Source organism: Anolis carolinensis, chromosome 1 (genome assembly GCF_035594765.1).
Source record: "Anolis carolinensis isolate JA03-04 chromosome 1, rAnoCar3.1.pri, whole genome shotgun sequence".
Lineage (NCBI taxonomy): Eukaryota > Metazoa > Chordata > Lepidosauria > Squamata > Dactyloidae > Anolis > Anolis carolinensis.
Window position 1 is genome coordinate 216,988,148 of NC_085841.1, and position 14,221 is coordinate 217,002,368.

Here is a 14,221-nt window from a genome sequence, read left to right on the forward strand (position 1 = left end):
ATTATCACTGGAAAAAGGAATCTGAGTAGCTCCCAACCATGAACAGATAAATGGTTTCGTTGCTCTGGATCTTGGTCACAATGCCATGCATGTTAAAAATTGGGCTGATGAACGTCTTGGTTTTCAATCATACATACATATTTTCAGCTTAAAAAAATTAAAGAAAATGTACAAATGAAAGGATGTTGTCTGATCTGATTTGATCAGATACTTTGTAATGGGTATGTGACAAAGGAGGAGCATTTCTGCAGTCCTCTGCTACAGATTCTCCACAGGGTGTAATTTAATTTCTGTTCTGTGCCTTACAAATACTGTAGAAAGTCTTCATGCATTTCTGGCCATTGCACTTTTACTCCCTCTTGTTATAGGAAAGAATGCTTTTGCATGGTTATAGCTGCAAAATGCAAATCATAGCTGAAAGCAAAGACCTCATAGAAATCCAATTTTAAACTTACACAAATATCCATATCAAGAGCATATGAATGCTTATCCAATTTGGAGTCAAAAACATATGAACTAATACTTGCGGGGGTGGACGCTTTTTTAAAAGGCAGGGTCAATAAACTGCTTCGAGATATTTTAATAGCATAATAAGAGGCTAGATTTCTTGAATAAATTACTTGTGAATTATTTGCTCTTCTCTGCTCCTAAGCTATCCCTAGAAAAGACTATTAGGCTGTGTAAAGGCAGCATAAGGTAAAAAGCAAATCTCCATTGTTTGTCTGTTTTGTAGTAGATTTTAATTTGAAGAGGCATCTGGGCTTCGATCCAAATGTAGTTAGGCTTAAAGAAGTCACACTGAAATAAATGGAAATCGAGTTAGCCATGACTAACTTGTCCCATCCTTTGAACATGACAATGTAAAACATGAGAGTCAAACTACAAATCAAGAGAACAGGGTTCAAATCCCTGCCCAGCCAGGGCAGATTCCAACATATAATGGCAAACATTAAATGCCTTCATAAAACAAACAAATACTGACATAAAATCCTAGGAAAACCCCACATATGAAAATAGCTGTTAAAACCTAACATCAAATTAAATCTAAGATCAATGAATTAATCCTAACATCAATAATTTAAACCAACATAGTCAGACAGAGATTATATATATAATGACATAAAATCTGAACAAACATCCATATTAATTTACAGAAGCTAACTGGAGTTAACAAAGTTGTTTGAATTAGTTGTGTGGCCTATGGTGATAAATTGTCCTTTGTCACTGGGAAGCCAGCATTAATGTTTCAGTTAATCACCCTAATTAGCATTGGAAAGGTTTTGTCTCTTGCCTGGGGGGCATCCTTTGTTCAGCCATTAGCATCCTTGGGTCTCCTCTGCCCTCAGAGTGTTGGTTCCCATCTACTGTTTTGATTTTAGAGTTTTTTAATACTGGTAACCAGATTAGGGTGATTAACTGAAACATTAATGTTGGCTTCCCAATGATAAAGGACTCTTGCCACACCCTGGACTCTCCACAGATATATATTTTTTCCTTTCCTTGCCTAGTTTATCCATGCCACACAGCCTCTGAGGATGCCTGCCATAGATGTGGGTGAAACGTCAGGAGAGAATACTTCTGGAACATGGCCACACAGCCCGAAAGACATACAACAACCCAGTGATGGATCTGTACCAAACTTGGCACGAATACTCAATATGCCTAAATGTGAACACTGGTGGAGTTTGGGGAAAATTGACCATGACATTTGGAAGCTGTAGTTGCTGGGATTTATAGTTCACCTACAGTCAAAGAGCTCATTGACCCCACCAATGATTGAATTGGGCCAAACTTCCCAGACAGAACTCCCACGACCCACAGAAAATACTGGTATTTGACAACCCCTCTGAATCCCCCCTTGCAATCCCCCCAGGGGTCCTGACCCTCAGGTTGAGAAACACTGACCTAAAGTGATTTGAGCTCAACCTGAATAAGCAAATCTACCTATTTGGCAGATTTCAATGTTTATTTGAAAATAAGCCAGTTCCTCATTTCCAAGTATGAGTAGACAAAACAGTGCGGATATATGAAGAACCCTGGCATTTGCACCAATATTTACATTTCTATTTTTTTATTAGACATTTCCTTTGCCTCATCTACATTCATCTATTGATGCTCTGCGCTGCTCTGCTCTGGCCTCCTTTCCTTTTCCTTTTTTACACCTTTTTATGGATACTATTTCTGTTAGAGGAAATAGGTTACTGCTTCTGTTAAATCAAGAATGACACATGTTATGGGTTTATAAAAAAGAATTAGGCTAGGTCTTTAAATATTTATATTTATTTTATCGGGTTTAAATAACAGATTTCCATACAATGAGTCCTTGTGTTGTCGAAGGCTTTCATGGCCGGGATCACAGGGTTGTTGTATGTCTTTCGGGCTGTGTGGCCATGTTCCAGAAGTATTCTCTCCTGACGTTTCACCCACATCTATGGCAGGCATCCTTAGAGGTTGCCTCACAACCTGCATCATTGACGATCCCAAACATAATATTAAAGGATGGTTGGACAAAATTGAGGAATTTGGAAAATTAGCTGGACTTAAAATTAATAAGAAAAAGACAAAGATATTAACAAAAAACATGACAAAGAATAGTAAGGAGGAACAAAAAGAAATATCAGGATTAGAAACCCCCCCTAAAATAAAATATTTGGGGATCTGGATTTCGGCAAAAAATAACCAATTATTAGAACTAAACTATATTACAAAATGGAAGGAAATAAGGAAGGATTTGGATACATGGAAAAATATAAATTTATCATTATTAGGACGGGTAGCAACAATAAAGATGACCATTTTGCCAAAGATGCTGTACCTCTTTCAAAATATACCCATAATAAGGAATAATAAAATATTTAAAGAATGGCAAAGAGATGTAACTAGATTTATATGGAATAACAAAAAACCTAGGATCAAATATAGTACTATGATTACCCCCAAAAATAAAGGTGGTTTAGGACTCCCTGATCTAAGACTGTATCACGAGGCATGCGCCTTAGATTGGATAAAAGATTGGACAAATCTTCAAAAAGTTAAAATTTTAACATTGGAAGGCCATGATCTACGCAGAGGTTGGCATGGTTACCTATGGTACAATAAAGTTAATGTGGAAAAAAATTTCTGTAATCATTTTATTAGGTCATCTTTAATTAAAGTTTGGAAAAAATATAAAAATTACTTATACACAAAAACACCATTATGGCTATCCCCACTAGAAGCCAATCAGAGGAGGCTTCTAGGGTGGACAGAATGGCCAACTTATAAAGAAATTTTGAAAAAAGAGAGTATAATTCAAAAATCACCTCAAATTAAGGATTTGATTGAAATACAAGAAATTAATAAAAACGTCTCATGGTATCAATATATACAAATTAAAGAAGCCTTCAAGATAGACTCACGAAACGGCTTCACAACAGAAAACAGTTTTTGGGATATTCTGATCCAAAGAAAGAACAAAATTGTATCAGTCATATATAAAAAACTGTTAGAATGGGCAACGGCTGAAGTGGAGATTACTAATTCGATGATAAAATGGGCACAAAACATAGGCAGACCAATAAAATTAGAAGAATGGGAAGCAATTTGGACAAAAAAAATGAAGTACACATATGCGATAGAACTTAAAGAAAATTGGTTAAAAGTAATTCACAGGTGGTACTTGACACCAAAAAAAATAGGATTAATGTGGAAAAATGTAAACAACCACTGTTGGAGGTGTAAGGAACAAGTAGGGTCCTACTTCCATATGTGGTGGAAATGTAAAAAGCTAACTAGCTATTGGAAAGTAGTACAAACACAATGTAATAAAATATTAAAATCAAAATTTGAGTTGAAACCAGAAATCTTTTTATTAGGCCTCTCAGATCCAAAAGAAAATTTAGATGCAAACAAAGATAAACTCTTCACTTATTTCATTACTGCGGCGAGGATTATAATAGCTAAGCATTGGAAATCAGAAACACCACCTACAAAAGAACTGTGGATAGATAAAATCATTGAGATAAGAGATATGGACAGATTAACTTTTCTACTTAAAAATAATATGGATAATAAAATGAAAGAAACGGACTGGACAGACCTAGAAGATTACCTCAAAGACAACTATGTTTAAAGGACAAGCAGAAAACTGGAAGAAAGAAGATCAGAAGTCATCAATTCCCTCCCCCCCTCCCATTAGAAATTACCCTTCCCTAACACCCTTTCCTTCCCCCCCCCTCACCATTTGCTATAGAACTATTACATCCCCTCACCCCTCCCCCCCAACCCACATCCCGCCCCTCAGTATCTTTCCCTTGGACAACCCCTCCCCAACCTTCCCATAGGGCCACCAATGTAACTCACAAAAAAAGTTTCAATAAAAATAAAAATTAAAAAAAAAAGATGTGGGCGAAACGTCAGGAGAGAATACTTCTGGAACATGGCCACACAGCCCGAAAGACATACAACAACCCAATGAGTTCTTGGTTTTCTCTGGGTTTTGTTCCAGAATCCCAGTGAATACCAAAATTGGTATGTGCTCAAGCCCTATGATATACAGTGATGTAGTAAAACGATGTCCCTTATCTAAAATGGCAAAAATCAAGGTTTGCTTGTAAGATTTTTTTTAATGTTTCAAGCTTTGGATTATTGAATCTGTGGATAAAGAATCCATGGAAATGGAGGACTCACTGTACTGTACTTTTGCAGTTTCAACAATAGTTCTGTTGTAGGAGGACAGATCACCACTAGAGAAAAAACAAGTCTAACAGCATAATTCTTTGTGCAATTGTTCAGGATAAGGTTTGCTATGGGCTTCCTGGAAATTAAAGTTCAGCTGGGCGTAGGACTATACATATGTATGTCTTTGGATTCCTAGAACAGGAATCTAGAGATATACTCACGTAGTATTTTACAGAATCAGAGAAATGGAGCAGGCTTTTTAGGGTTTCTCCAATGTATATTGATGATCAGTGATGATGACGACAACAACAATGACAATGAGAGTCAATGCCAAAGCATTTGCCCCAGAGGACAGCTAATCTACTCAGGATACTCAATAACTGAGTAGGGACCTTATCAAACATACCTCAAAAACACATTTTTAAGTAGACAACTTCTCATTTAAGAATGCTAGATAAAGACTGGATACTTACTCATGCCATCTCACATGCTTGTTTCCTTTCCTTATCTAATAAAATAATATGTGTCAGACTTATCACACAGCAAAGAGATGACTCCTTCCAATCTATGTCATGATTTCCTATGTCGCTGTCTCTCTTTATTGATGATATTTTTGGCATATTTTGCGCAACCATACAAGTTCATGGCCTCTGTCTTACTGAAGAAACGTAAAAACATCTTTTGTTACTATGAGTTTGATAAGGAACTTGGCATTCTCTGCTGCTAGAGATCACTAGTATTCTATTTCAAAGGAATGTGGACTAAAATTTGTTTAGCAAGAATTCAAAATACTCCATCAAATGGTAAACCCTTAGATCTGTAAGAATTATGGCAGTTAAAGTGCTATTAAACTCTGTAATTGTGCAGCCCAAGAATGGATAGGCAACTCGTTCATTAGTTTATTCCTTTGCTCGTTTGAACATTATTGTCTTTTATTTTAATTAGGTATGTCCATGACAACTTAGAAAACCTAACTAAAATAATATGAAAGAAACCAGCTGAAAAATATAAAACATTGGAGAAAGAGCAGCACTGTTGTCATCAGTTAGTTGGACAATCAAAAAAAATTCTATTGATGCCTCTTAAAATTTAGAGGTTTTGCAAATGACATTCCACGAAGGTGTTGCATCTGTAAAAGCCTTAAGTAAAGGCAAAATTGTGGGCCCTTCACACTACACAATCACAGCATTTGATGCCCCCTTCAGCTTCCATTGCAACATCCTATAGAATCCTGGAGTTCCCAGTTTAGGGCAGAATCTTTACATTCCTCATTGAGAGAATTTCTGGTGTCTCTAACGAAATGACAAATTGTGAAATGTTTGTAAAATCCACAAACATGTGGACAATTTCAACAGAAATGAGGAAACCATAAAAATGAACAAAATCTGGCTACCAATATTAAAAAAAACCTCTAAAATCAGGACGGTAAATAAAGAACAACACTCCGAAAACAGAGAAATTCCAGACATTAATCAATCAGGGGCAGCTAACACCTCTGAACAAAGAATTCTCCCAGGCAGGAATGAAGCTTGCAAGGCAATTAATGCTAATCAAGGTGATTAATTACAACATTCACACTGGCCTCCAACAGACAATATTTCTTTCTCCCACCCTGGACCTTCCACTAAGCAACCTCCTTTGCTTAGTTTTCCAATATGGAAAACTACACTGCCATATAATCCAGTGCAAATTAGATAATCTGTGGAAGAAGCCTAAGTGAGGCCTAGGTCTGCCTGTCCCCTAACTGAACCCTGGCTGTCCCTTGGCTGAATTGGTTGCTAGGAGATGAAATGGGCAGAGATTAGCCCTCTAAACTGACAGCAATTGGATAAAAACAATTATTGCTCTCCCTCTAATTAGGACTTTATTTTTCTTTTCTTTTTGTTGTATCAACCTAGAGGCGTGGATGATGGGTTGTGTTGTGAAATTTCGAGGTTGGGGGGTGTTTAGTTTTGTTGTTTTGCTCGGTGCCAGGATTCCATCACTCTTTTATATATATAGATAAAAAGCTTGACTTACAAAGTTGTGTATAAGGAAATAAGGGGAAGGGAGAGAAAAGAGGCTGCAAGTTAGAGTGATGCACAGGGGTCATCATAATGCAAATTAGCAATTAGTGAAGATAGGCATGCAAAGATTGCTAAATCTAACATCAGCCGAAAAACAACCCTTCATTGCCCAAGACTGTGGCTCCATAAAGAGACTCTGTAGATAGCCTGACCAAAACAAGGAAAATATTTTTATGTGATACAAGGAAAGATCATTCCACATCAAGTATAATATTTATCTAGTTATAAACATTTCTACCAAAATAACTTGAAGGCAGTTTATAAATAAAATTAATATAAATTAAAATATTGTAAACAATAAAAATAATGTAATTATACTTCATGTTGTGTGCCTTCATCTCATTTCCAATTTATGGTGACATTAAGGCAAACCTGTCAAAGGGTTTTATTGGCCAAATTACGTTAGAGAAAGTTTGCCATTTATTTCTCCTGACTTGCCCAAGGTCACCTAGTAAGGATGTGAATCCTGGTGTCCAGAATCACAGACCAATCCTCAAAGCACTACATCATACTGGCTCTCTAAAAACATATTGAACATGAGATTTAAAATGATTTTAAAACTAGGTGTATCCGTATTTGAGACAAATTGTAGATGCCCAAAGGCTTTGATGAATAAGTGAGAGAAAGTTTTGATCAGAAATATAGTGAAGACAGGATTCACAGGTCAAAGTATGGAGAGGAGACTTTTAAATTCATAGGGATAATAACATTATCTATCACATGGTCCTCCCCGCCCCCAAAGTTCCCTGTGTCCTGTTCATTTAGCTATGATCCTTGCAGTAGATTAACAGGAAAATAGATTTTCCCAGCAATAATACAATGTTATTAGCTATCCTTGCTAAAATGCAGAGTATTTTAGAGTGGATAGGTTTTGAGTGGCAGTTGAGTATCATTAACTTTCCATGTTTCTAGTAGACATAGGGCACTTTCATATATAGCTACAGTGGTATTATTCTCCTTTTCAATCATGGTTTCATACTGTAAGAATCCTGGGACTATGCTGTACAGGGAAGAGTAATTTAGAATTATCACCCACAAAGCTGTTCTGTTGCCTTCAATCAAACTACAAACCCAAGGATTCCATGGGATGTTTTCATGGCAGTTAAACTGGAATCAGGACCGGGCCCGAGGAAATTTAAAGGGGTACGCAAATATTTTTTTGCGCCCCCTCCCCTGCGCTGCAGGAGGCGTGGCCAGGACTGGCCCCGCCTCCCGCGCCCTAACCCCGCCTCCCACGTCGGGCGGCCACGCCTCCCGCAGTGCAGGCGGTGTGGGAGGCGGGGCCAGGATGCGTGGCGCGGGAGGTGGGGCTAGACGTGGCCCCGCCTCCCACGGGGCGCGCCCTGGCGCAGCCAAGCTGCGGCAGGAGTTCTTCCAGGCCACAGCCTGAAAGGACTCCCGCTGCAGCGGGCGCGCGCCGTGGGAGGCGTGGCCGGTCCCGCCTCCCGCGGGGTGCGCCCTGGCTGGGCGGCCAGGCTGCGCCATGGCGCACCCCGCGGGAGGCAGGGCCAGACCTGGCCACACCTCTGCATCACACGGCCCCGCCTCTGCCAGGTGTGGCCCCGGAAATCCTTAAGATCTTATCTCCACTGAACATGATTTTCTATCCATGTTGTCCTATTACTTGTATACTTAGTGGTTTTCCAACTTTTCTCCAAGAAAATTGAGTGCCCCATTATAATAGAACACTGACACCATATAATGAAAAGCAGACACCAAATATATCGGACACCTCTCCACTCTACACTCTTACGCAAGCACACGTATGTGAGAGGCGAGGGTATGCCGTTGGATTTTAGATTTTCTTTTAAAATGGTAGCTGCCACCAACCTAAAATGTCTTTAGGATTTTTGTTATTAAATGTGTCTGAGGCAAACTTCTCCCATTCCCGGCCCACACTGTTTCTACCCCTGGCTCCCAAACTGCTTTTCTGTGGTATTTTATTGTTGTATTGCTGGAACTTTTATAAATGGATGGAAAGATACTCTGTAGAGGCTTTTGAAAGTTGAAAATAGAATAAAAATTATTTTCTTAAAAACAGGCAAATGATTACTTCAGAGAAGTTCATAAGCGTAATCGGTTACAGATGTTCTTCAGCTTAACTTAATTGTATGTTTCAGATTACTTCACTTAGTTTCAAACAGTTCCAACCAACCAATCTATCTATTGGTCACAAAAAACCTCGCTCTATTTGCCGAGAATAGTCACGAGTTCCCCTGGGTTGTTAATTAACTCTAACCTAGAGTCCTTCTATTAACCAGCTCAGTAGTGAGAGTCAACCCCTTGAATTATCTTCCCCTCAAGAGATCCAAACTGCCTGACCTAGCCTGTCAGTTTCCACAGCTTTCAGTTCTCTCTCACACACACACCCTCCAAACTCCCAAACTGAACTGCTCTCTTCAAACCCCAAAACAGAACTGCCTGGAGCTCTTTTTTTTCCTCTGCACTCTAAGACTTGGCTCCTCGCATCTGCTCTGGTTGGCCAATCCTAGGAGTCTCTCTCTAAGCTCCTCCCCCTTTCTAACCACACTCAAGATGGCTGCCTGGCATTCCTCAACAAAATGGAGTCTTGCCTCACTCACTGTTACCCAGGCTTCATTCCAGGCCTAATAGGTAAGGTTCACTACACCCATTCATAGCTATAATTAAAGTGGCTATGTGTCCTGTTTTACAAAGGGCAGTCCTTTGTGTCAAGGCATATTATGCTTGAAGAATTATGTCATCCAAATTATGTACTGTAATCCAAGAAAAATAATCTATCAAAGTGGAGATCTTAGAGGCCTTGAAGTTGCCCATCAATGATCAATTCCTGAATAGTAACTTGAGCAGCACACAAGTTACCTGGCCACAGTCTTACTTGCAGGTGTGCAAGTCTTCTTAATTTTGCTCTTGAAGGAAACAAATAATTTTAATAATTCTAGTTCTGAAAATTCTGTAGTTGGGAGCTTATTCTGTGCAAAACTTTCACATTGATTTTTGAGTAGAAAAGTTTTCCATGCAAAGCACTTTCTGAATGGAAAATGGTATTTATGAGTCAAAACATCATTTTATTGTACAGAAAATGCTGTTTTCTGCACACAATGCCAAATGTGAATTTTGCGTAGAATAAGTCGTGTGGCAAAGATTCTTATCACTGATATATCCAGATAGTAAAAGAAACATGTTTTACATTTATTTTTCAAAACATTTTTGAATATTTTCCATCTCTACTTACCTGTAATGTACAGATTGATTGTACTTTTATAAAATAATTCTTTCTAAATTTGCATTTCTCTAAATAGAGGAAAGGGCTTGTTCATATTTTATGCAAATGTGTCCTAATTTCTTCTCTCCTTTGGTAACTGTATCAGCGGCCACTTCAACTAAAATGAACTAGTCCTAAAAAGGCACTTTGCGAAACAAACTTTAGTCCCTATGAGGCAGCAGGATTTTTTTTGGGTTGGCCATGCCTAGTGTTGATGCTAGGAATTCATTTGTTTGAATAACTTTGAAAGTCCAGTATCTTCTTCAATGGCCTCATTGACTATAAGATGAAGAAATGAAATCGATAGACACTGTGGGCTTTATTATAGCTGCCAGTAGTCCTTCTCTGATGTTCATTCATCTTAAAGAAAATATTTTCTGCTTTCCTACCCAACAATGGATTTTAGCGGGGCAGATTTTGCAAGGCCACTCTAGTATTAGTCCCCGCCTTACAAAATTGTGTTGCACATACCACTAGTTCATGCTGATGCTGTGTTTGACTTTGGAGACAATGCATTACATTACATATTATTGGTATGGACCTCTATTTTTATGATTTCCTGATTTTAAAGATATTTTTTTGTGTACCCTTATATATGTCTCATTTATGGATGCACCTTGGTTCACACACTTGAGAATAACTGTAGAAGAGTGCTTCACCATTGGAGTCCTTAAAGAAGGCTACTAACAAGGCAACTTTATTCTTAATTTTTTAAAGAACTGAATGCTATCTGTAAATCCAGTTTAATTATATTTCAGATGGCAACAACCTTTCAAGAGGCTCTTCATCAGGTAATTCTACCCACCCAAATGTTATTTGCACCACATCTATTTCTTGTATTTCAGTGACTAGTCCAGCCTTTTAAATATTAATATTATTTCAAAACATTCCTGAATTGAGAACTTTAAGAAGATGACTCAGGCATATAATACAAAGCAATTTATTAAGCAGATGAACAACATGCAGTTAAAGATTACTTACTTATCACATCTCAATCCTAATTTATTCTAATCCTTTCCCTATTTTCCAATCATCGTAACTGAACCTAGCTGTCCTAATTACATCTCTACCTCCCCGCAGCTAACTTTCCTAACTTTGACAGAGTGATACCTCCCATTCTGTCCTACATATCCCATCAAAACCTTCACTGTCAGTCACTTGACATGTCACAGTCAAAAGCCATCTGTTTCCCTGGTTTATATGCTGGGTGATAACACCAAGCTGCCTACCATATCACACCATCTCAGCACTTGGGTCTTTCCTATCTGATGAACACCATCCCACAGCTTGGGAAAACTCTGGGAAGCGGGTATGCTATTTTTTTGCCCATTTTTTTAAATGTTTAGGGTAAGAGTTGTTCATATTTTTGAAGCTATGCTTTCCCCAAAACAATGATTAGAACAAGTCTGGCTATTTCCTGGTTTTTTTTTGGGGGGGGGGGGAAGCCCCCCACGGGCTTAAAATGGGGAAAATGTGAAAAGAAGTATAGTAACATCCCAAAGAGTAGACCTATTAGTGGGATAAATGTATTCTTTTCTTTACCAGTCAATAGTAGTATCAGTGATTTTCTTCTAGTTGGAACTCACCCAGTTGGCAGGGACACTGACTATGCACTGTCCAAATACAGGGACTACAGTGTTCCTTCACTAGTTTGCGGTTCATTTTTCGCAGATTCAATGTTTCGCAGTTTTTCATGCTCATTATTTTTTATTTTGTAAAGAAACATAATACATCGAAAGTGGTGGAACAATATATTGATAGGAAAGTGAGGGAGGTGAAAGGGTTCTGAAAGTAGGTGAAGAGAGAAAAACGGAGCGGGGGGAGGGGGGGAGAAAGAAAGAAAAGAATAGAAAGAAGAAAAAAAGGGGAAAAAAGATTTTTAAAAAATTGATTGACTTCCCATCTTGACCTTGGAGTTTTCTATTTCGTTGATTACATATTGGTATTTTCCCTTAGTCTCTTTTCGCTTAAACCGTTTTATATTGTAGATAAGTCTATCATGAAGTACATTCTTCTTTTTATCAAGAATTTTATGAAGTTTGTCCAGTCTGTTTTATTTTTACCCTCTCTTATTTTTTGTGTTAGCTTATCCATTTGTATCATGTCCAAAATTCTGATTAACCATTCCTCGGGAGTAGGAAGTTTTTTCCCTTTCCAGACTTTTGCTATTGTTAGTCTGGCTGCTGTGCTTATGTATTCTGTCCTTGTTTTTTTTAAAATTTTGAATTTGTAAAACTTAGTAAATACATTTCAGGTTCTAATTTAAATTTGATTCCTATGATTTCCTGTGTTATTTGATGTATTGTCTTCCAAAATTCTTTTAATTTCTCGCAGGTCCACCATTGATGATAAAATGTCCCATTTTTTCCCCACATTTCCAACATATATTAGATTTCTTTTTATTAAATTTTGATAATTTTTCTGGGGTGTAATATCATCTGTATTGCATCTTGTACCAGTTTTCTTTCATATCTGTTGCAGTTGTATATTTTAGTTTCTCTTTCCAAATGTTTCCCATTGTTCCAAATTCAAACTATGGCCTATTTCTTTTGCCCATTTTATCATACATTCTTTTATGTATTCCTCTTCTGTTGCCCATTCTAGTAGTTGTTGGTATAATATTTTTATTAACTGTTTTGCGGTTTTTCAATAAACTCTAAAATATTATTTAAAATCATTAAAAAATTATAATTTATAGCCTAATGGAGGGAGGAAGGAGAAGCCAAAGGGAGAGAAAAGAAGCCCAAGCGACAACGAGAGGAGAAGGAGGCGATTTATCAACACACGATTGGTTGATAAAGACTTAAAATAGTGTATAACTACTAAAATTATGTATACATATTAGAATAAATATAGTGTCCCTACATCGCGGATTTTCACATATTGCGGGTGGTCCTGGAACCTAACCCCAGCGATAAGTGAGAGAACACTGTAGTTCCTACCTGTATGGCGGTGGTATTTATGGACATGCCATCACCATGAGGAAGATTTGATTTATCTTACGTATGTTCCTGTCTTCATGATTGCGCAATAATGGAAGTTCATGGAAAAGATTAATATTAAGGCATTTTGCCAATTTGCCCTGACAGCAATGGTTCATAGAGGACCGTTTCTTACAAAGAAATCCTGTCAGTTAATCAGGAAGCAAATGCGATTCTGTGACAGGGAAATTTAGATGGAGGTGACTGAACAATGGGTTTGTAACATTTTTGCTAAAACCATAATTTCAGCAAGCCCTGGAAGACTTGCTATGCCATGTTGAGCAAAATGCTTGGATTTTCAATTCGTTGAGTTGTGTTCCTATTTTGCCATCCATACCCAATCAGTCCCAAATGTAATGAGGTCAAAATGTTCAAAAATTAGTTCAATGCTTTCTCTGGCCTGTGTTCCCATGTGTATCTGATTATGTCAGTAATTAAGTGGATCATTTGGGAACCAACCTAGGTTCCTGATGCCAGAAACACCAGATCACCATTATGTCTGCTGATCTGTATCTGTTGAGAGTCAGTAGTGATGTTATTTTTTTAAATTAGGAAATTGAAATTATATGATTGAAGACAAATATATCACATCAATTATAAAAAAAACTCCAACAATATCAGAAACCTTAATGTTAATGCTATGGGTATCATATCCTATTAATTTATGTAAGTACAGTAGAGTCTCACTTATCCAAGCTAAACGGGCTGGCAGAAGCTTGGATAAGCAAATATCTTGGATAATGAGGGATTAAGGAAAAGCCTATTAAACATCACATTAGGCTATGATTTTACAAATTAAGCACCAAAACATCATGTTATACAACAAAATTGACAGAAAAAGTAGTTCAATACGCAGTAATGTTATGTTGTAATTACTGTATTTACTAATTTAGCACCAAAATATCACAGTATATTGAAAACATTGACTACAAAAATGGCTTGGATTATCCAGAAGCTTGGATAAGCGGGGCTTGGATAAGTGAGACTCTACTGTAGTTACTATGTTCATGGTTTATTAAAAAAAAATTCTGCTGTTCATAACTGGCACTAAAGCCTTACTAAAAAGCAAAAGAATAAGTAGTCAACTGTTATACACAATAGTGTTATACAGTACTAAAACATATAAAACAATTTAATCTAGAAATGAATAGCTGAACAAGGATACATAATGGTACAATATGCAATAGTGCATTTTTAACAGAGATTATACATATAGTCAGAGTTTTTGTCTTCACTCGTATATACAGTATTTAAGTCCCATTAGCAATTTT

The 14,221-nt window shown here is 37.5% G+C and overlaps 1 protein-coding gene across 11 annotated transcripts in view; it reads left to right on the top strand.

The window, feature by feature from the left end:
* The window catches only part of kcnh7 (potassium voltage-gated channel subfamily H member 7), a 471,529-nt gene that overhangs the window by 286,903 nt on the left and 170,405 nt on the right, over positions 1-14,221 (top strand). For 6 of the 11 annotated variants that reach the window (XM_062968035.1, XM_062968072.1, XM_062968118.1 and 3 more), the window contains exon 4: positions 10,728-10,760. The exons of the other annotated variants lie outside the window; for them this stretch is intronic. In XM_062968035.1, coding sequence (XP_062824105.1) covers positions 10,728-10,760 — 33 coding nt within the window. The remainder of the gene's footprint in view (positions 1-10,727; positions 10,761-14,221) is intronic. 11 annotated transcript variants of the gene reach the window in all.